At 39.6% G+C, this 25,256-nt stretch overlaps 1 protein-coding gene across 1 annotated transcript in view; it reads right to left on the bottom strand.

The window, feature by feature from the left end:
* The window catches only part of LOC133128662 (steroid hormone receptor ERR2-like), a 59,218-nt gene that overhangs the window by 13,103 nt on the left and 20,859 nt on the right, over positions 1-25,256 (bottom strand). The window contains exons 3-5 of the mRNA XM_061242371.1: positions 23,185-23,301; positions 4,192-4,302; positions 3,154-3,315 (exon numbers count right to left, since the gene is read on the bottom strand). Coding sequence (XP_061098355.1) covers positions 3,154-3,315; positions 4,192-4,302; positions 23,185-23,301 — 390 coding nt within the window. The remainder of the gene's footprint in view (positions 1-3,153; positions 3,316-4,191; positions 4,303-23,184; positions 23,302-25,256) is intronic.

Genomic DNA, 25,256 nt, shown 5'->3' with positions numbered 1-25,256 from the left:
ATTGAAACGATTGTGTTTGTTAAAGAACTAATTCAACAAGACACATAGCAATACAATGCGTAATAAATAATAACTATTATTGCCATGAGTCTGCATGTCTGACAATGGATAACATACACACCCGCACACACACACACACACACACACACACACACACACTTAAATCACATTTAAAATCACAAAATCTACAATGGCTCTCAATTGTCATCTAATCTACATTTTCTTTTTAATGTAGTGCCAAATTTGATTTTTTATAGTTACAGTACTGTGATTAAGAATTAATTTAAATTTACAGCATGCTTCTGTGGCAAAATGTATGTCTGTATGCCTATTATACATCTAGGTTTCCTCCAGTTGGCCGTTTTAACTATAGTAAATGTATTGACTTAACTGGGTATGCAGGCTACAGTTTGCTACATGAGCCAGTTAAGCCCCCTGTAATCTTCTTAGCGCAAACAATCTTGCTCCAGTAGAAGCTAAATGGATAGACTATTCATCCTCCAGTGTCAATAAGCTGTGGAACACCCTTCATTTCTAGGAAATTAATATAATAGCCATTGCATAACAGTTATCAGGGATGATAAATAGGCTTTGTCTATTGGCACTACTGCTTCAAACATATTTTATTTCATATCCAATGCAGGTTGGAGACCCACCTCTTCAGACTGCATCTTGGGTCTCTTACTATTCCCACCCCCTAGCACTATTTTCGTATGTTATTATTCTTGTATTGTTACAGCAATCTTTATGTGGATGTTAGCCATATGAATCCATGATTTGTATTATGGGTCTAGGACTAGGTTGGCACACATAATGTACATATCAGGGTTTTTTTTCAGTTAAATTTTGTACAGGCATACATAAACATACACTCGCTGGTCTGTGAATATTGCTATTGAGATCTCATGTTTATAATATCAGTGTGCAGATTAGTGGGTGAGCACACCAAAGGGCTAGCTAGCTACTTGTTTTAGGGATATTGACTATTTCATTTGTGTTCAATAACTTAATGTAACCATAAACCAATTTGAACAGATTAACAGTTACAGTACATTACATTTTATTTATCCAAAGCAATGTACAAAACAGTGCACATCCAGGTCATATAAAAAACAACCGTGCACCCCAGATAAGGTACAATTCATATAGGATTGGTTGTAAGGCCATAAACATAGTATGTCCAATACACAAGGTAGAAAGGCCAAGTCTGTAAGTACCACACCAAGACAACTAGAACTTGAGGTTGTATGTTAATTAAGGTGTGAGTGTGGTTCAACTCCTTTCAACTTTTTACTTGTATTGTGCATGTAAAATTACATGCCAACCTGCAGAAAAGAATGCTGTCAGCCATCTGCTCTCTTTGACATCTATCAACATACGTATGAATCCCAGAGGAAGACGATTAACCCAGACCGTTTTTGACATACAAAATCCATGTGGCGGTGGCCACCAGGCCAACAGAACAAAGCCCTTTTTTGATGATGAAGGACACTTCTGGCCAAGCTCTGGCCTCAGTGACCAGGCCAAGCATGGCACAGGGTAATCTGGTGTCTACCTGTGCTGACACAGCACACTGTGTGTGGAATTAATTGGACCTGCCATTTAATCTCATTACCTGTTGCCATCCTTACCTAGTACAATCTGATTACAGCCAATCCCCCAACAGAGGCAGCTGCCCTGGCACATTATCCATGCAGGCACATAGTGGAATGCGTTTTGGATGGGGACATGGGCTGAGGCATTCTGGGTAATCGGCACAGTGATTCATCTGAACAGAAGTACTTGTGGCAGAAGAGTCAGCTCGTCCCTAATAAAAAAGCCCAACTGGACTACCCGATCCCCAGAAGGATTAGACCTAGTTATCATATCATATTATCAGATTTGTAATGGTCCTACAGGACATTGCATACATTGTGAAATAATTCACTACAGTGGCATTCTTTGCAGTCTGTGCCTCGTCTCCAGGCAACTGGAATGAAGTGCTCAAAGAACCAGCTGTGGAAAACTCAAACCACTGTTGTAAAAATGTACGAGACAAGGCTGGCTCCAGTCACCTCTCCGGTTTGTCAAGAGAGGGCCTTTGCTGTATGTTTGCGACACTGTAATTAGATTATATAAAACATAATTTGTCTTCGATCGGGATATACAAGTGCAAGCTGTAAATAATCATGTGTGTGCACTGTATATGCATGTCTGTGTGTGTGCACGTGTGTGTCTTACTGTACTACATAAGGTATTGTTCCATGGAAACCTATATGCAGTGATTCTTTTTAAATAATAGCATATGTTGTGTTTATACTATTCATGATTTAAAGAACCAACTCCTGACTTTCCTTTAAGAAAGTAATTGTGTTGTTATTAAACTAAAATGCAAGGAATCAAAAACATGCTTTTGTTTTCACAGTCTGGCTAGTCATAAGTATGCACTTATCACCCTTTCCTTTAAAAAGATCAAGACAAAGTAAAAAAATGTGTGTTAAGAAATTGTTTCCTAACATAAATGGATATTAGTAATGTTACTTATGGGAGGATGAGGTTTCATGAGCCCCCTAATTGGCGGAGCTACAATGAGCTCACTTGTTTGAACCAATCACTGCAATACAATGTAATGACTTGTTAATATCAGTGAATTGCTCTGAAGATATAGCACTCCCATCCATTTTTGTTGAATAGTTAGAATTAAGCTTCTTCTGGAATTAGTGCTAGTGTACCAGTAGTACATAAAAGCCAGTGCCTCAGGTGACTGTTCAGTGTGCTGTAGGATAAGATATTTAAATTGTAGTTCAGACTCATAATGCTGCTGTACTTATCATCCCATTGTCCTAACCAAATTCCCATAACTGGTCCTCCCAGTCTGACCAGCTACTCTTCCTTCATTGCTTTACTATTGAATTCAATAAGTATTGTTATTATTATTATTATTATTATTATTATTATTATTATTATTATTATTCATATTATAAAATACTACTACTACTACTACTACTACTACTACTACTACTACTACTAATAATAATAATAACATAAACTATATCATACCTTATTGTTATGTCATGTTTTTGTCATGTTACTGTAAAAGACAACATCTGTGTTTGGATATGTGTCAGCCGGAACGGTATGTGGTCCAGATGTGCAACAGATGTGCGGTGCTACCTGGGATGTGCTTTGCCCAGCCAATGATGACCACCAGCTCGCGGTCGGCCAGGTCACACAGAGTAGTCAGGGCCTTGATGTCCCCCTCGGGCAGAGAGGGGTCTGGCATGGCGTAGATCTTCTCTGGCTCTGCCACCAGAAGGTGGGACACAATCTTAGTCACTGAAGGAGAGAAGGGAAGGAAAAAGAGAGGTTTATGCAATGCGAGAGACTAAGAAATAATTTTTTAAGCTGGACCAATACTCCAGGTGTACCCAGTGCCAGTGCCCCAATCCCAGGTTCCATAAGCTTACTACTTTTATCTCCAAAACCTTTGTAAAATTGACCGTTGCACCTCACAAGGTTTAAATGAGAGGTATTGACTTCCCGTCTTGGGGTTTATGCAGTGATTATAAATGCTCAATAAAATATTAATAACTATGTTATATCTCATTAGAAATGGGAATTAGTAATGGAAATTAAGGGAATTAAGTAGTAATGGAAATTAAGGAAGTAAGCGCTTGCTGGGAGGCTTATCATATAGAGGCACTGTTTCAGTGCATGGATAGGACCCACAGTTTCCTGTCAGGTCCAGAGGTGACAAAGGCCAGTAGTCCTGCGTGATGTACTATTTGAACATTAATTCAACATTAATGAGGAATGGGCGCTATTAAGTATTACTATTAGTATTAGTGATATTAGTAGCAATGTTATTAGAAGTTATGTTAATGCTCGTTAACATTAAATTAAAAAAATAAAGAAATCTACAGCAGGGTTTTTCCACCATTTTTGATCCAGGCTCAAATGCATCCCAGAGAACCCCATCATAAGTTAAAAAAATATTGTCCCTAATTTATATGTAGTTATTGCATATCAATGCATGCCCTACACCTTCAAGGACCCCTAGGGGTCCACAGACTCCCTGCTGAAAACACAGGTTCAACAGCATTAACAAGGATTATAAAAAAAAAACCTTTATTGACTTTATTGCAGGAAATCTCAACCTCAGCTGCCTGTAATGTTGCAGTGTATTGTGGGAAAGGGGAAGAAGTGACTTACGTGGTTTTTTGGGAGGAGGGGGGAGAGTGAGGGCAAGGTAGGTGCTGCTCTCCGTGTCCATCCTCCTCTTGTACTTCTGCCTGCCACCCCGCACTCGGTCTAGACGCACCCCTGGGGGGACAACACGGGTGTTAGAATAAAATGGCCGCCAAATGTTCAGCTACAGTGGGCAACCGCATCACATATAAAATAATCTACGATTTTTTCTTTCCTAAACACAAGCGTATCCCCTCCTCGTTACTCTTCTTCACCATCTCTTTCTTGTTCTTTTCTTATCTTAATCTCTCTTTCTCCATCTCTCTCTCTTACTCTATCCCTCTTTGTCTTTGCCTCCGCATTGGAGGCAGAAAAGATAATAGAAATCCACAAATCAAACGGTCAGATTCTAAAGCTACGTTCACAGCATCGTTTAAACTGCAGGAAGATAGGGTCGGAGTACCACACAGGTAAGTTCGGCACTGTATGTGACCCCAAGACTGGCTGGTCTACAGTGAGGGAGGGGGAAAGCTCTGCACACACGAATACTTAACACAGGGTCAAAGCAGACTGCATTGCTAAGGATGCTGTTCTTAAAGAGAGAGGTATGGCATACTAATGAACATTCAGCTCCACAATAATGCTGCTCTCCTTTGTATTAAAGCACAAGCCCTTGTCAGAATATTACAGCCCTATGAATAATAAGTAATGTGTGCGACTAGCACACAAAGCAGCACAGCTAGTCTCCATAATAAAGTCACCTTGTTTGCACCTCAATCTAACATAAACATGCAGAAGCTCTTATCAGTGTGTTCCATGACTCTGTTCTGTATGATCTGAGAGAGAGGGATGCCACTGGAGACCATAACGTATGTTATTTATTATCTAATTATGAGATAAGGACATGTTTCAATTTGTTCTCTTTGAATTCTTTTTTAAACTGTAAAATGTGTACAGTCCCCATCATTCATTACTCCAATCTGACTCCTTGTTTTATTGTAATTGTGTGTGTTTGTGTGTGTGTGTGTTACTACATAAAGTATTGTTCCTGGAAACCTATGTTCATAGCTATGTGGATATTGTTTTAAATAATACCATCAATGCTAGTCTTTACATGTACATAATGCATTTATTTCATGTGTTTTTTTTTTTTCAAACAGACATTGAGCTACTCAGTGAGCACTTTATTAGGCATTTATTAGACTTATTTTTTAGACTTGGTTTACTTAAGAGGTTTGACACATTGTGTGTTCAGAGATGCTCTTCTACATACCACTGTTGTAATGTGTGGTTATTTGTGTTACTGTCGTCTTCCTGTCAGCTTTCACCAGTCTGGCCCTTATCCTTTGACCTCTTTCATTAACAAGGAATTTTTGCCTGCAAAACTGCTGTTCACTGGATGTTTTTTGTTTTTTGCACCATTCTCTGTAAACTCTAAAGACTGTTAAGTGTGAAAATCCCAGGAGATCAGCAGAATCACCCTGCCTGTCACCAACAATCAATCATTGTATTGTATTTCTTCTCAATTCTGACAATTGGTCTGAAAAACAGCTGAACCTCTTGACCATGTCTACATGCGTGTATGCCTTTACTTGCTACCACATAATTGGCTGAGTAAATATTTGCATTAACAACCTGGTGTACAGGTCTACCTAATAAAGTGCTAAGTGAGTGTATATTACAACAATGTCATTTAATGAGTCAAGTCCCTTTATTTCATGTCAGCATAACTACTGGGACAAATGACTGTCAGCTGTTCTAGATTTCACACAGACACACACACACTCGATTGGGCATATTCCAAATTGGTGAGAGGGAAACATAAAAAAACAGTAGGAGAAAGAGAATGAGAGAGACAGAGCATACTTCATAAACCATTGAAAAAGAAGATAGTTTTAAAGTCCTTGGCATTCTGTCTGAATCAACCTGAGAATGGATTTCCCATAAAGTACAAAGATGGCTAGATTCAGTTTTCAGCGCTCCCAACAGCCCCAAACCCCCTCCCAACACACACACACACACACACACACACACACACACACACACACACACACACACACACACACACACACACACACACACACACACACACACACACACACACACACGCACACACACGCAGAGAAAGGTAGCCTGCACTGAAGAATGCCACATATTTAATGCTGTACAGTGACGGCGGTTCAAAGCAGACGTGCCCCTTTCAGAAAGAGCGCTGTGCCACAATGAGACTGAGGGCAAAAATGTAATTATTTCATCACTTTAGTTGGCAAACGCCAGTGTCAAAAAGTGCAGGATATGGCTCCACTGCAAATTAGCCTAACACAATTTCCCTCAGCACAGTTTTGTCCTCCAGCAGTGCACACCCCCCGATCCGCAGAGACAGTGAATAGACCTTGGACGTCCTGTGTTTAGGGGTCAGAGGGGTATGGCGCAGGTGCTGTACGGCAAAGGGAGAGAGAGGAGAACGGCCTGATTGCATTAGAAGAAGCCAGTGGACTCAAGGCCACCAGACTGTCTTTTATGGGAAGAGAACCAAATCCTGCTCTTAAGATTAATACAAAGTGCAGCTGTTCAAGTTCATAAAAAAGACATACACAGAGCAATGACAAGTGACACACAGCTGGACAAGAAAAGATGCATTGAATGTATTATATCATGTAGAATATATTGGACGTATATTGTATATTTAACATGTAATAAATAACGCAATTAAGCACAGTGAACCTTTATATTTTGCACTCTCTGCTTGAGTCTTGCTTCCAGCTGCAAACTAAATCCTTTATATATAATTTATGTCATTTATTGTTAATATTTGACCTTCTTCAGTTATGCAGTGCTTTCAGAGAATTCAGCTTTAAAGTGATGTTATGACACCTCTATGATCCACAAAAGGCACCAGGTAAATGCAATAATAAAAAGAAGAAGAACAATAATAATAATAATAATAATAATAATAATAATAATAATAATAATAATAATAATAATAATAAATAATAATAAATAATAATGTGTGAAAGCATAATTTGTGTAATGCGACACCAGTGTTGCCTATACAACGTACTGCATGCTCAAAAGTTGTATTCATTTCATTTTACAATCCTCACCACCCATGCAAGAAATCTTAGATTGACCTTGTGAGACCTCATACATTATCTCACACATGCCTGCTCTGGACAAACTCGAAGCATCATCTCATTCTGACCGCCATCTTTGGTATCTTCATACAACTCATGCACTGGCAGCTCCAGCAAACCATATTATCTTTTACGAACGGGGCCAAGAGACTGTGGCTATTTATATAAATTCTTCAATTCCCTGGAAACACAAATCTGATTAGGATTATCTTTCAATTTCCTGACACTGGCAACCCGGTAACCTAATTACCCACAATCCCCAGCGGGTACTCCTCTCTGCAAACACTAGGCCATCATTTTAACGCTGACAGGCTGCAGCAAAATCCCATTTCTCCAACTAATTATTTTCATTTTTAAACCCATGATCATAGACAGACTAAATATATCAATGAGGGTTGTAAGTATTTTTTTTTTTGTCTTCGGTAAATAACCTTAATTTTTCAAGTCTATTTCTCTGCATTATGGCCAGTGCTTTCCTTGTCTTATTTTTTCAAGTTTTTTTCTTTGTATCAAAAATATTGCAGAAGACAAGCCAGAACTGTATAGCTTTTCTAAAAAAGTATAAATTAGAAATAAGAAAAAGATTGTAGCAGCATGGAAACAGTCATATCATGCAATCAATCAATCAAACATAAGGAACTTATTTTTCATTTTATTTCATATTTCATCATTATTTCTCTGTTGTCTTTTGAAGATTATTTACAGTAAGATCACTGTCTAATTTGTTTCAGAACAGTAGCAGAAAATTCAACATCAAAATGTAAATGCAATATTTTAGAAATTCTGTAAAACAAATTAACAAGATGTTTTGAAATATATCTAAACTGCATTTTTCATACTGGTGCTAATGACTGATCATACAACTCATAATATAATAATGTTTACTTTGACGCATTGCACACTAAAATCAATTGCTTACATTTTCACTTTCACTGAGGAATGATATGAATAATTGCACATTTTTCCTGGAGAGTATGTCAGTATGTTCCAAATGATTCAAGGCAATTCTCATATGCATCATTGTTTACTAAATATAATGTTGTTCTTATCATGATTGTGATACATTGTATGAGGTATGCATGGTGCTTTTATGTGTGTATTAAAACAATTATTGTTATATTTACATTTCGGGACAGACAGACACAAGCTATGCTACGTCGGCAGAGTGTGTGTGTGTTCATGTATCTTATTTTGAATAAACAAAATAAATGTCAACACCAGCATAACCTGCATATTCATGAACTGCCAAATTCAATGTTAAGGCCAAATTGAATCCAGATCTGTGAAGTTATTTCAGTTAATAAAGAAAAGGAAATTGAAAGTAATAGACACAAAGGTCTCGTGTCAGCCCATCATTGACTACATTCACATGCACAGTCATATTATGGTATTATTCCAAATAAGACCATATACCGAATAAGATATGGGTCATGTAAACAGCATATTTTGATTAAATACCCAGAATAAGGTCTTATTCTGAATATGGCATATTCTAGTTAAGACATGTGGCATATGCCAATATTATTCAGGTTATTGGAGTGCTATTTGGCCATGTATAGAGCTTATTCAGAGAAACCATCTTATGTGGTGTTTTCCTGACAGTTCGCATCACAAACAGCCTGAGGGTATTGCTTACGTCCAGCACTGCACCAGCCAGCGTTTTGCATATTGCATATCCCCTTGGGTGCCCTGATCCTCATCAAAAAATGTAAAAATGATACAAAATCTAATCAAATCAAATATTATTTAATCTTTTTTTTTTTTACCACTTTATTAGGAAGACATGTACACCACCTTGTTAATGTCAATATCTATGTGACTGTGGAATGGTGCCAGTCATAGTGGTTTGCGTATCTCAGAAATGGCTGCTCTCCTGGAATTTTTTGAAGGTTGTTCAAGCTGACTGGAAAGTGAGAGTAATTCAAATAACCATGTGCTACAATGCTGGTGCGCAGAAGAGCATCTCTGAACACATTGAACTTTCAAGTGGATGGACTACAGCAGCAGAAGACCATTACATCTAAAAAAATGTGGAATAAATACCTAATAAAGCGGTCACTGAGAGTACAGTATATACTGTAAATGTGTTAAAGCACCATTGAGTTCACAAATGCAACTATTGTCAATGCCTACGAGTCATAGGGTGGCTATCAAACAAAATGTCCCTGTAACATCACAAAAGGAAAACAGGCTAAAGTTAGCAGTGGGCAACAAGTGGACTCATTTTCCTTGGCAAGATAAAGTGATGCTATTGTACTTTTCAAACAGCAAGAATGTTGCCAATATTTCCATAAAAACTTCAGAACAGGAAGGAAAAGTTTATTCATGAACACATTGGCAACATTATTGCTGTTTGAGAAAAGGAAACTGAAAGTAATAGACACAAAGGATCTCAATATAATCTGTGGCTATGTTTACATGCACAGTATAATTTGAATGTTATTCCAAATAAGGCAATATTGCTATTCAAATTAAATTAGCTTTAATTTGACTCTTAGCGTTTTACAAAGATTTAAAAGGTATACCTTACTAAAGTTATTTACTTTTCTAGGCATGTTCCCTGAACTATCCCTAAGGCGGTTGCTTAAGGGTTAGCTTCTATGTGCGACATTACTAGGCTCATCAACCTTTTTAAGATCGATTGTTCACTCCATGCAGCGACTGCTTGTCTGCGTAATGAGAGAAATTATGAAGAAAGAACTCGCTCCAGCCCACAGAGAGAGTGGGAAATTGTCCGTTTATAAATATAATTTAAAAGGCAATTAGGCAACATGTTCAATAAAGTGCAACATGCATCACATGTACAATTTTATTCTTTGCAGATGTAACTTAGAGCAACAGCGGTCATAACAGTGGTGGCAAAAGACAGTGAGCTGACAACATCGATAAGGTATAGCTAACAGTGGTCCAGACCAACCTCACGAAAGTACCACTTACAGAAGGTGTGTGTGTGTGTCTCCATGGGGGTGGCCTAGCTGACATCCTTTTTTAAGTTCTCAAACTTTACAACAGACCTGGCTTTTTGTTTTTTGGTTTGAATTGGAAGTTAGCATCTAAGTACTATACCTTGGTCTGGCATTCTGGCATCACTGGTCCTTTTGGAATGTTGGCAAAAAATACGCAATTAAAATATCTGGCTAGGTTTTGGCTACAGAGTAAATGCGCATCTACTGATTTATCCATTTAAATCAGGGATGGGCAAGGTGGGCCTGTTTCTGGATTTCAGACCAACTTCGGCTCTTAATTATTTAATTAGCCCAATCATTTACATGATCTGTCATTTATTGCCATATTCCTTGAAATAAGCAGCAGCTGATAAATGTTCTTGTCTTGTAACATTCTATTGTGGTCTAATTTATGAATGAATCGGTCATGGTGCATATGACTATTTAGCTGATTGAGCCAGGGTGACTGTTGGCATCAAAATCCTGCATACACGGCAGCCCTCCAGGACTGGAATTGCCCATCCCTGATTTAAATCACACAAGGAACTCTGTAGCAAGTAGGAATTTCTGTAGCATTAGCACGCAATTGGCGAAAACATATGAGCTAGGTATAAACTGTAGCTTGCTAGTTAAGCAAAAAACAAACCCTCTCTTAGCGCGTTAATGTCACAGTGTTGGTGCCAGGCTTGCCTTAGCAAATATACATCAAGCCAAAAGCAAATAAACCAGAGCTATCCAATACATGCTGGGTTAATATCAAGTTTATTGTAGACCAAGTGAATATATGGTTGGATTCAGTTACTATTAGTCAAACAAACTTTAGTTAACATTAAATAACAGTAAATGTGAAGTTTCTAAGGAATGTTAGTGCAATATGTGAGCCTCATGAGAGATATGTGCAGAGCGACGTGATGTCTAGCTCACAAGAAAGAAAGATCACTCGCTAGCAAGTAAGCGAGAGATAGGTGTCCAGCCAGGAAGTGAGCGAGAAGCTGGTTTGAACTTCAATAGGTTTGATTTCGGCTCCGTTCTAAAAATGCATTAAAATGCTATTTTCCAACTCGTATATATGTCTACAATAGATACGTGTATGGCACATTGTTTACTATAAAGTTTGGTTTTGATTTCTGGATTATTATAATTACTTTATGAGTAGGCTACTAAATGAGTGTTATTAAACTATTGTGAGATTGCGTTGGTTAAAGTAGAACATGGCCCATAGGTCCCATGTTAAGTCACAGTATTTGAATTGAATAATACCATTAAGGATACGTACATAGCTACCACCAGCACAAATGCGTATCTATTATAGCTGGTCGTAATTCGAAAATGAAGTTTGGTCAGCTGTAGCAGAGTAAAGCGTATCGAGCCGGCGAGGCTGTTCTCTCTCACTGCCCCCGGTTCCATTTCTGTTTCCATGGCTTGTCCCGGCAATGGCCGTAAAAAGAGCAGTCAGTACAGTTTGGTGAACACAGAAAAGTACTCCTCACTGGTAAAATCCGTAGTATCGCTAAGAACAAGCTGATCACATCCGAAACTAAAGGTTCATCGCCCTACCCTCTGAACTCCAGGCTCTACATCCCACCTTATGGACGTTCTCGTCAGGAGTGAGCCGAGTATTCGTTTCAGACGATTAATCACAACGAGTATCGACTTTTTTCATAGAAAGATTTAATAGAGATTTACCTGCATAACAGAGTGCAAAACTGTAGTAGTGCTTCAGGAGAAAGTCTTGGATTCAATATACTGCGAATCGCAATGTAGTATGGGGGACTGTTTAAACGACACCACTTCTGGGTTACGTTATGCCCACTTCCGAGTACGAGTAACAAGTAACAAGTAAGGGATCATTTAATTGGTTTACTTGTATACGGAAATGGACACTAGACACTGGCCACTAGAAAGTAGGGGTGAGAAAGTAGTGCATTGCTCCTTGCTCACCCCTACTTTCTAGTTTTGGGCATGCCCTCCTCCCGAGATTTCTTCCCATCGGGGAGTTTTTTCTCGTCACTGTTTTAAGGTTTTTCTCCCCATAAGGGAGCCTCTTATCTCATTTGCTATTTGGGGGCTTAGGGCTGATATTGTTTCATCACTTCTGTTACTTTGTAAAGCGTCTTTGTGACAGTCTTCTGTGAAAAGCTGTGAATTCTCATCCCACTAATGCTACTATTTCATCAGGCTCCTGGAACAAGTGCAATAAATAAAAGTATGAACGACATACATTAGGACTGTGTTATTATTGTGAGTTGGCATATTATGGCTGGTCCATGATCACAATTTAAATTACACCATTGACAAAGTGGCTTTTAAATTATACCATCAACAAAGTGGCTTTATGCTGCATATGGATTTACCCACAGATGCCCATACAATGTAGCACTTCCTGCTACCGAAGACCTGCAAACCTACTGGAAACACTGGATCGCCTAAATATCATGAAAAGAACAAGCTAGTAATTTGTCTGCAATTGGGAGGGGGGTAAAAAGATAGACAGGCAAATTACATGCTTCACACCAACCAAAAATGTCCATGTGTTCACATCTTTGTGCAGAATAATAGTTAGTTTGCTACCTTCTGCTGTCAAACCCAGTAAGCAGTCATCATTTGGTCATCAATATGGCGACCACAACAGTTTGGTCACGTTTGGTTCTTATGGCACACAGGGAAAATACCTTTCCATGCTGATTATGAAATCACTGCCTGCCTTCTGTGTTTCCCAAACTACAATCTGCTGGCCTGACATAGGCTCACAAACAGGGCAACTGATCACGACTGCCATGGCATTGGGCAAAGCCAGGGAAACGTTCCAAGGTGTGTGGGTGTCTGTTTAATTAGAGGAGCCCTGGGCTGTAATTAACAGACCTTGAAGGAAATTAGGTCTTGGTGCTGCCCTGTTTGGCTTCAGCGCTTCAGAGCAGTAGGGAGGTGGAGGGATGATGAAGCAGAGAGAGAGAGCGAGTGAGAGCAAAAGAGAGAGAGCCCTGGCTCCGTTTCATCTGTGATAGTAGTCACTCCATCCCCTTGCTCCATGGGACAGGCAAGCTTAGGCCTGAATCTTTCCTGTCCAATCTCTGTCAGTCTGGTGTTAGAATGTTGCACCCTGGTGTAAAATCCAGCTATGACCAGCTTGAAATTACCACCTACCAGCTGTTCCAAAACATAGCCTGAGCTGTCAAACCATGTTGCGTATGAAGCTGGTCTGAACTGGTCAACTAGCTACTAGCTGTTTCAAAACCTAGCTTGAGCTGTTTTTCTCAACAGGGCATAGTACCAAGACAACATTCTGAGTCATGGACAGAACACTGAAAATGGGACTTGGTGTTCAGTCATTCTGCTGTTTAGGTCCATCATTTCAGCCAATGCCCAGCTGTATGCATGGCACTATTGATGTGACCAGTCCAGTGCCAAGTAGAACTTTTGGTGGAGAGCACTGAGGAAGATGAACATGGAAGGGCTGCTCCAGGGACTGTGCAGTCACTCAAGGGTGAGAGTCATCCCAGAGTCCTCTTCTTTTCCCTAAACAATAACAACCTCTCCATGGGGGTGCGTCCCATCAGCGGCGGCTGTCTTCGGTCACTTTATGCAAGGGTAGAGGCAGGGGGCGCTATTTTAAGCCCCCTCACCTGTTCTGGGTGTCTCTTTCTAGAGAATGTGTCAAGATGGCTGGCATAGCTGGCAGTAGCAGTGGGGGCTTAGGAGAGTCTATTTTAGCAGGGAAAATCAAGGGGCCACATCACACAGCACGGTGGTGCTGGCCTTTCAAGCCTGCCGTGGCTAAGCCCCACCAGCACTGTTCCAAAGGACCCAGTGGTGCCAGCTTTAGTGGGTTGTAAGCATGTGATAGCATATGTTCAGTCATGGGGGGCTGTGGAGGAAACTTGTATTGCAGTGGCCAACCACCTGCTGTTCCCAAAGGGAGGACACACAAAGACCCCGTTGTTCCTCCACCCTGGCGTCAGAAACCCACCCCCTGGCCCCATCAACACCCCAACACGCACATGCGGGATCCAAGGGACAGCAGCACATTGGTGGGCTCACTCACCACTCCAGCTGCAGGCTTCAATGTTTGGAGAAAGCCAAGGCCTCGCTAATGCAGTTCCATCAAATGGAAACCATTCATGATTTTTTTTTCTTCTTCTTCCACCAATTATATGTTTCAGAAAGCCAAATTATTGATTATGTTCTTCACACCGTTACCCGCTGTGATATATTCCAGCTGAGGAATTTCACACATTAAACCCATGCACACTGAAATACACTTAAGTGATGTTCAGTATTTGTTGTGAAATGTCCTAAGTAAGGCTAATCAATCACCCTGCTTTCCCGTGGTGCATCGTGCAGCTGATTCCTGTTTTTTAACGGGCCGGGAGGTGAAAGTTTCCACCTGCCAGACTTACCCCGTCTGCCGATCATGAGTGGCGCAGGTGCCGTGGGTTTATAACCACAGGCTCCTGCCTGTCTCCCAGCAGGAATGATATCCATTGTGCAGCTAACCCCTCTATTCATAAGAATGCATGCTAGTGCTCATGGAACCTCAAGAAGCGGGACAAGGCCAGCCGACTCACAGACAAGGGTTAAGCTCTCTGTCACACGCAGTTGAACCAATTTATCAATCGCTTCATAAAACGTGGGCTTGCAAAATGACTGCAGAGGCAAGTGTTTGCCTCCTTGATTGTAAATGTAATAATGATAAAGGAAGAGTGAAATCTGTACAGAACAAAATGTTCAGTGTTTTTGTGTAAGTGTTTAAACTCTGATGGAATGCTTTTTTTTTTTTTTTTTACACATTTTTCTGTAAGTTTTACTCTGACACTGAACATTTCATTATAAAACTGATGCAATATTAGTTATTGGGCAAGACTGGGGGTAAAAAAATGGATTTCAAAGGTCGTGTGCATGACAATAATACAATAGTTCAAATACCATACAAAATGTGATCACCAAGATTTCACATGAAACTGGTTATATTTAGACGGTTAGTAGGAGGTCTGTAAGTAGGACCTTGGCTGTGTTTCTCTAAATGTAGGATTGATTATATACATCATAGTCACTAGCCAATTGTGTGGCAGCAGTGCAATGCATAAAATCATGCAAATACGGGTCAGGAGCTTCAGTTAAGGTTTGAGTAACTGCTGATCTCCTGGGATTTTCATGCACAACAGCGACATGGCTCAGGCAGTAGGAACAGACGTCTGGCAGTCGAAGGGTTGTCGGTTCGATCCCCCGCCCTGGCTGTGTCGGAGTGTCCCTGAGCAAGACACCTAACCCCCAAATGCTCCTGACGAGCTGGTCGGCGCCTTGCATGGCAGCCAATCGCCGTCGGTGTGTGAGTGTGTGTATGAATGGGTGAATGAGAAGCATCAATTGTATAGCGCTTTGGATAAAAGGCGCTATATAAATGCCAACCATTTACTACAGAATGGTGCAAAAAACATTGAGTGAGCGGCAGTACTGCAGACGGAAACACCTTGTTAATGAGAGAGGTCAATGGAGAATGGGCAGACTGGTTTGAGCTGACAAAAAGGCTACAGTAACTCAGATAACCACTCTGTTTAATTGTGGTGAGCAGAAAAGCATCTCAGAATACACTACATGTCAAACCTTTAGGCAGATGGGCTACAACAGCAGAAGACCACGTCAGGTTCGACTTCTGTCAGCCAACAACAGAAAGCTGAGGCTGTAGTGGGCACAGGCTCATCAAAACTGAACAGTTGAAGACTAGAAAGTAGAAAGTAGCCTGGTCTGATGAATCTCAATTTCTGGTGGCGATGGTGTAATGGTGTGGGGAATGTTTTCTTGGTACACTTTGGGTCTGTCCAATCAATCATCGCTTGAATGCCACAGCCTATTTGAATATTGTTGCTGACCATCCCTTCATGGTCACAATGCACCCATCTTCTAGTGGCTACTTCCAGCATGATAATGTACCGTGTCACAAAGCAAAAGTCATCTCAAACTGGTTTCATGAACATGACAGTGAGTTCAATATTCTTCAGTGGCCTTCCCAGTCACCATATCTGAAGCCAATAGAACACCTTTGAGATGTGATAGAACAGGAGATTCACAGCATGAATGTGCAGCTGACAAATCTGCAGAAATTGCGTGATGCAATCATGTCAACATGGAACAGAATCTCAAAGAAATGTTTTCAACATCTTGTGGAATCCATGCCGCAAAGAATTGAGGCTGTTTTGAGAGCAAAGGGAGGCCCAACCCAGTATTTATAATAAATGTTCCTAATAAAGTGCTCAGTGAGTATTTCCAGGGTTTTGTGGAGTGTTTTTTTACTTCCTTAAAAGTTTGTTTGTGAATACACTCAGTGATACCCCAGAAATATGCATACTAATGTACACTACATTGAGAGAAAATGTTGTCCACTTAACAATTTCTCATCCAGTGAACTCATGGAACTCATGGAGCACATCACATACAGATATACGTAAGTATAGTAGCAACATGTTTAGAAGATAGCCCTGCTGAAAAAAACTGTTCAAGCCAGGTTTTGAAACAGCTGGTAGCCGGTTGACCAGTTCATACTCAGCTTGACCATTCTCAAAGTTGTTCAAGCCGGCATAGCTGGATTTTATAGCAGGGAATACATATTTTGAGAACACAGTAGTTAGGAGGCTGTTTTGGACACAGCCCATACAGTGTTTAGGCAGCCTGCAGGTGTGAAGGGTCCCACATTGCTGCATCTTTGCTCAGCCCAGGTCAAGCCTGTGATGTCATGCATAGATTTCCATTCAGGTCTGATGTCAGGCCATTGATCAGAAAATAAACCTGCAACCTGATATCTGATATGTCTATTGATTGCCTACTTGTTTTGTAAGCCACGGAAAAATAATGGCGCTGCACAGCACTCTTGACCTGCCTCCCGGTGAACAGATCGCTCATCTTCTGTCACACGCTTCGAGAGACTGAACCATTTCTTTTTTCATTTATTATCTAGTTTTTTCTGTATTTATTGTTTTATCTATCAATTCTGAATGCATGCCCCTTTTCTGTTCTCTGACTGTGCTGCCAGTCAGTTTCCTTTCAATCTGCAGTCCACCGGCCGAACCACGCATTCTAGAGTCATTATCATTATAGGATCATAGGATTACTACTGTAGGTGTCCAGTTAACCAGAGGAAACCCTCCCTCTCTGGGAAATGCTATATACAATTACCAACCATCACTGCTACTCAGTGTCAATACTAGCACATGCAGAATTCAATATCAGACAGTGGCGGGTAATTCAGTACTAGTGTTGTGCATATCAGTTTTGGGGACATTCATTATTTGATTCATTGCATTATGAAGCTTCATTCACTGATTAGCACATTAATTAATAGAGCATATCTGGTTTGTCTTTAAAGGTCCAATATGGTGAAAAATGACATTTTCTTTGCTATGAGGATTATGAGTTGAAAGTGTGAAACACTGTGAAAGTATCAAAACGCACAGTCCCCAAATAAATCCACAATATCCATACGCATTTACACGAACCGTTCGGAATTCCGAGAAGTTATGACATCACAACAATATGCTTGTTTGCTTTAGCGCAGCCCACCTTGTAGCCAGAAGCACTTGGCACAGACAGTATTCAGCACGTTAGAGCTAGCCAGCCAAACAGAACAGAGGTTCGTTGATGTCAATGAGCCTTAAAGTCACAGTCCCTAAAACAGCCTGTTCTAGGTAAAGCTCATGAGAGGTGCTGGAGAACAGATGTGTAAAACTGTACATAGCTTTATCCACCTTATGGATATCAGGAACTAAAATAAAAGATTGGAAAATACACAATATGGGACCTTTAAATATAAAAAAAATTTAAACCCTTGTGTAGTCATTCATTCATTCGTTCAGTCACTACTTATGACAGCAAAGCTTGTGCAACAAGCAAGATGTGTGCAGCGATCTTCAAACAGTTCTCACTTAACTGTTTAAACACATTTATGTTTTTAGAAAAATGCCATGGTTTCATTTAGTTTGCTCATGCTTGACTATGATAGCACATTGCACAGAACATTAAGAAGCATATTTCCAAATTATCCGTGGTATAGCCACTGAGGGCATTAAATTTGTTCACTGATTTGTTTGTTTGTTGTTTGTGAACAATATTTCCAGTTCATATCAATTCACTTATTATTTTTCATTTCAGAGCTGGATACATTAATTTGTTCACCGACTGTCTTCTCATTTGTTTGGGGACATCAATGTTCAGTCAGACCAATGCAATGAGATTTTAAATAGACACGACTCGCCTGCTCAAAGGTATCCATTTTGTTTTAATTATTTTTATTGGCTCTCATGAGAAGAGACGAAAAGAAACAAATGAATGAATCGAGACATGGAAATGCAGTTGATTCCAGGCATCAGAGAGATTGATTTAATAGTGTGGATCATTGAGTGGTATAGAGCAAACAGCGCAACACATCACTGGACTGAGAAAGAGTGCTTTAGCTGAAATAAGTCACTGCGTCGCAATAACTTTGAATTAAATCCAAATATCCATCTTTCTGTGTCAACTGTGGTTGATGAATGTGAATGTATTTTTTTGGGAATAATATATCACTGTATGAAACGGAAGCTTTCTCCATACCTCCAAGGGCCCTTCACTGCACATTCCAGAGAGACTTTGCCTCCTTTAATTGAGAGGTTATAATTACAGTAGGTGGGGTTTCCCACCGAGTGGTTGACCTTTCCATAAAAATGACCCAGTAAAGTGGCAGAGGATATGAGATATCTGACCACTGATCAGATGGGTGGTGTTGCTTCGGCCCTCATGGGGGACTTCCGGGACTACGGTTGACGAAGAAGGGGTGCATTACCTGCTCATTGCTCATTTTCCATGCCGAGGAGGAGCAGGCTCGTGGCACAGCTTTTGAGTCATTCACAAAGCCACATGAGAGAAGCAAGCTCCTGCACAGCTGTAACCTCAGCTGCCATTTTGGCTACGATGAAGGACGTGGAGACACCGTATCCTGCAATGCGGGTATCTGGCTTTTCCGAGCCACTCTGGTGGCATGTGAGACTGACATCACCCCTTCTCTGATCTATAAGGGTGTAGGGTGTAGTTGTTTTGCCTTAGGTGGGGGTGGGGAGATGTGAATGGCGTAATGACCCTGGCAGCTGACGCTGTATAAATCATTGCCTCACTTAAAGAGCTTACATAAGCCTCTAGTGGAAATATTAAATACATTTAGAAACATTGATATGTACACCCATAAATTCTCTCACCACCTCATTGAAGGGTGCTGGACTCCACACCGTATTGTATGGAGGTATGCATGGGAGTCAAGGCCCTGTTGTTAGGCTGATGTCCCGAGCACTGACAAGCGTGTCTGCAATGAGCACACAACCTGGTCTGCTGTAACAAATGTTAATAGTACATTTGTTACAAATGTTAATAGTTAATAGTAGTCTACTGAGCATCTCAAAGATAACTATTACAGTATGTGTGGCTTGTAGGAAAATGCCATCTTCGAATTCTGGAATCAAGGCCAGTCTAAACTGTTTTATTTCCAGAACATTCATAAATATGGCATTGATTGTAATTTCATTGGGGCCATTCCATGCCAACTCCAGGAGGTTGCACCACAGCACCTCTTGGATTTAGAACATTTTCTGTGTGTTGGTAGACAATTATGAGATATAAAATTCCTGGAATCTTGAGTTTCATACTTTTCTCGGTAGAGCCATTTTAAGTCTGGGAGTCAGGGAAATGAAAAACGCATTGTGGTATGCAATGTGATATTTAGAGGTCCATAACTTTGTAAAGAAAAGCCCTAAATCTTAGTAAATTTGCATGTAAGGATAATAAAAAAATGTTTCCCTTCCTCACAGACTTCCTGACCTATCAACATCACCAGAGTCTGGATATCATATTTTCAGGTTATTGTACAAGTGATACAAAAATCTCATTTGAATGCATCTCTATGAGAACTGGGGGGTGGGACTAGATTCAGCTGTAAATTACGGCAAAACAGTTCAGAATACATTTGTTCCGAAATGGCTTTATGTCATCAAGTCCAATGTATCAGATGAGCCTCAAACCATTGTGCTGCTGGCAGATGTGCTGTAGATACTACAGGAGACATTTATCCTGACTAATTCTCCTGTTGAACTCAATGGAAGAATTATTCAAGAGTATCTACTGTATATCCAGTAGAAGCGCAGTTATATGAGGCTGGTTTGATACCTTGGACCCTTGATGACTTAAAGCCATTTAGCCAACAAATGTGTTCCATACTATATCAACATAATTTACAGCTGAATCTAGGCCTATTCCATAATTCCCATAGAGATCCATTCAAATGCAAAGAGTTATAGTATTGCTTGCAGGACAACCTGAAAATATCCTGACTCTGGTGATGTTGATAGGTCACAGACATCAGGAAGTACTGGTATGCAATAGATATGCAGCCAAATACAAAACATGACTCTTTTATTCAACATTATGTTCATATTGAACATTGAAATAAGGGGGCTACGTATAAACTGTATTGTAAATTGTAAACTGTGCTGTAATTACGACATGCTGAAAAGAAATTGTATAAAAATGTGGTTTAATAAAAAGCTGAGAATCATCTGCATTTTGACCACATATGAATTGTCTGATTACAGACAGTGGAAATAAAACATTAATCAAAAAATACAGAAAAGGACAAGGTGCATCCAAACTTTTGACTGGTACTGTATGTAGAATTAATATCACTGCATCTGCTTTTGTTTTGGAAATATTTGACGCTAAAAATGGTTTTATTTTCCACCATGGAACAATTTTTGGGGGTCATATCTCTCAAAGTAAACATACTTTTAGTGTGATTTTATTTGTAAATGAGAGTCATTAGAGAGCACTTCCTCATTGTGTAAAGATAAACACATTACTGATAACTAGTGAGATATGAATATCTGGCACCAGTCTCAGAAATTTCACACGACCCTCTACTTCAAATATTAGCTTTGGTACTCAGTGGGATTTGTTTATACAATACGTCCAACTATCCTAACTTCATACATCTTTACCTACATATTTACATACCAATTACCATTACTAGTGGACTAGCCACTTTTTTAATATAGTAATGCATACATACCAAATTATACTTGAAAATACATTTATTCAGGGGATTTATTGAAAAGAAGGTCTAAATTCAAATGACAACATCAATAAATTACTTTCATTATGAAACATTAATATGTTGCACGTTTAAACATATCAATCAATGACTCAATCATACTATAACTCATGTCAGACACCTTAGTGCAACACAAAGTGTTTCATAATAAATTAAAATAAGAGAAACATAAATGGGTACAGAAGCATTAACTATTATAATAGAATTAGTACAAATAAAATAAAATGAAGTAACCTATACATTATATGATATAATACATTTAATTAATTTATATTTTATAAATTAATTTAAATAATATTTATTCTTATATAATATATATTTCAAATATATACAATATCTAATGTATATATTGATATATACATTACAATATCTAATATATACAAATATCTAATGTATATCAATTTTATTTACTATTTTAACTTTTTACTTTATTGGATTGATGTGTTCAAATGTCCTTTCAATTAATACATTTAAAAAAATGTTAATTGACAAAGTTACAAGACCTATAGAATAATTGGTTATTTTGTAATATGTGTGAAATAACATTTAGAGTGATACCAAAACAATAACACCCAATTAACAGATTAAGTCAAGGATGTACGCAGTAATACATTTAAAAAAAGTGGAATAGTCCACTGAACATATCAAATATCAAAATTAAAGTATATGCATGTCTTCTGAGATGTGATATGCATCCTAAGTCTTGGACCTCCAAATATCATATTTCATGCCATGACATGTTTTTCATTGTGACACGCGACAAAATTTAAATGTCTCTACCGGGAATATGAAATTGAGTATCAAGCTCAAGTTTTCAAGAATTCTTTATCTCATAATTGTCTACTAACACACAGAAAAACAGGAATGTCCAAGAGGTCCCGTGTTGCAACCTCTTGGAGTCATCATGGAATGGCCCATTGCTAAGAGTGAGTGGGGGTTTTTTTGCACAGAGTAGGTTTTTTGTCAGCAGACATATCATCGTGGGCAAATGTCATAAGATAATCAGGGCAGGACAATGGTGTTTACATATGTGGGTCAATTCAGTCAGTCACACCTACGTCACAGGATGCTATTTGTGACTTGTGACATAAAGTCCGTCAATCTATCATATATGACAAGAATAATTCATAATTTATGTTTTTTACATGTTATCCCTTGATTATAGGAATAACAACTCAGAAACCTGATAACTAAATAAAACATATGACTGGGGACAGTTGGACACCCCTCCTCTCTCCCACCCCACCTTCTAATCTCTGAAGGCTGATAGGGTCGGGCACCATGCTGGAAAAATCCATTGGCGGCTGCTTAAACGTCGCAGAATTCCCTGAGGCGTAGCTCTGAAAAGCAATGCACAGGAAGGAAACCCAGACGTTTGGAAAACACTTACCTGATCGATATGCCAGGAGGGCTGAGACATATCCCAGCGTGCACTCGGGGGGGGGGGGGGGGGCTGCATCCGTTACTCTATTGGACTGCGGGGACAGGCTGATTGGGTGCATTCTCGTCCCGACAAGACACATTTTAACCTCTTGAGCGTCCGGGCAGCAGCCGGCATTCTTCAACTAGCATTGGCAAGCGGCTTGTTACCCCCCCCCCCACCCACCCACCCCCCTCCAACCCCGACGATTGCATTTCTGAGGTCACATCACAGAACGCAAAGCCCTTGATCAGAATCCAGGGGCATTTATCTCCTGTTCCATTGCCACATGTGAAATGTGATCCCCCATAAAGGGCCTTAAAGCTTATTGCCTCCACTGAGGTTCCTGTGCCTTAGCAATAAGCAAACAGGCAAACATATAGCCGGGCGGCGCCTCACCTTCTTTCAGCATCCCCACTTTCAGACACTTGGTGAAGCGGCAGGCTTGGCAGGACTTGCGTCGCCGTTTGGTGATCTCGCACTCACTCGTGGCCGGACAGCTGTACTCTATGCTGCCTGGAGAGAACAAGGTGTGAACCATGAGTGCAAAAATAACAACATAATTTCCACCTTACTGCTTTCCCCGTCTCAGCATGTCACCCACACTCATTCCACACACCCATTATCATCTAATAAACAAGCAAATAGTAGACAATTTGTTCCCTATCCCATGGACTGTCGTCACCTTTTGCGTATTTGACGCCTGACATTGGTAGTATGAATAAAGTTTAGCTTTTTGGGTAAACAGTGGACTAAATTGAAGTAGCCTACTTAGCTAAAATTTCTGGACACTGTTCCAAAAAAGTTGAGCAGCGGCATTTGTAGTTGACAAATGGAGATTGCAGAACCTGGCAAAGTCACCTTGCAGCTTGAGAGCAACAATCCGACGCAAAAACAGGAACATTTCATCTGCCTACCAACTATAGTAGTTTACTTCATACTTCACAGCTAACTTTACCCATTACCGTCATTGAACAGATAAGTACAATGTAAGTCACTCTGGATATGGCCGTCTAATGCATTCGCCAATTTCAGCTGATATGAGAAATACAATGCATACAACATTCCCAGACTGGTGTGTAGAGAAGCGGAGAGTAGTGTTAAAACCCCAGTTGCATTTTAAGTACCATAATCAGCCAAAGTACAAATTCTAAATACATACAGTATCCATAATTTGTATTATAATTAGCATTGAGCACTGGTTTGCTGTCACACTATGAATGGTATCACTGCTTTGGTGCTTTCATAATATTTAGCAAAGCATAAGAAAACCACTTCATTAATGCCATTTTTCTAAAGGCTAATGAAATTAAAATAGTCTGACCTGTTGATTAAGATGATGCTCTTGTTTGTTAAGTGTTGCAAAATCTTGTAATAAACGCTTTAGCTATACTGTATTGGCTAGCTAAATCCTAGAATTTTGCTAAGCGACATGTACAATACCCCAAGGACATAACAACTAGCTACTGTTGCTCATGAGCTAACAGTAATTCAGTAAAGGATATGTAAAATGTATAAGCTGGTAAACTGGTAAAATCTTGGCAGCACACTGTAGCCAACATCTTGCTTTCATAAAATCACATCATTATGATATACAGTAACTATTTTGGTAGCTAGCTATCTAATGAATACACAAAGATTGTAAAATGCTTTGGCTACAAACATTCGGCTTGATAAGCTAGCGAGAAATAAATAACTGATTTCTCAAACTAGAGATGTATGACAGAGACTCGGTTCTTTGCTGCTTGTGTTAGTACTGTCAGTCAAACCAAGCGACTGAGCCTAGTTATAATAGTCTGAGCCTGATCCATGAGCCCTGACAACAACCTATTCCTTTCATAAGTGGCTAGAGATCAAAATCTCAATGAGGACACTTGGAATTAAAATTTGTTGGCTCTCTGGTCAGTGAAGTGAATTGTTCAACCATACAGTAAGCACAGTGACCCATAAATTGCCTGCACCAATAATTTCCTTAGATTTCAAACACTGTTTCCACAAGCCCTCAATGTCCTTCACATAGCACAATAAAAATAAAAATAAATAAACAAATAAGTAATTCGGCTCATTTGATTAGCTTAGGCTTGGAACTGGCTTGCCTCCAATTGTTCTCAGAATAAAAATATTGTTGTAGCAGTGCCACCAGCATCTCTCACTGATGAAGCCATCAATGTAAGGCTAAAGTTCGCTTGCTAGCTTGATTAGCTTGCCACACAACCACACTACCTAGATAATTATTACATGTCTGATAAAATTTCTCAGCCAAGTTATGATTTCATAATGTGTTTGTTAATGTGCATGTAAGATGGTAGCTTGCGTTATATTAGTGAGTTAATTCACAGTTGATAATGATTCTCATAGCGAATCCATAGTGCTGTGAAAAAGTATTTGCCCCTTTCCTAATTTATTCTATTATTGCACAATTGTCACAGTGAATTAATTAAATGAATATAACAAAATGTTATAAACATAGG

Source organism: Conger conger, chromosome 5 (genome assembly GCF_963514075.1).
Source record: "Conger conger chromosome 5, fConCon1.1, whole genome shotgun sequence".
NCBI classification, from domain to species: Eukaryota; Metazoa; Chordata; class Actinopteri; order Anguilliformes; family Congridae; genus Conger; species Conger conger.
This window is presented reverse-complemented; position numbering and strand designations above follow the sequence as displayed.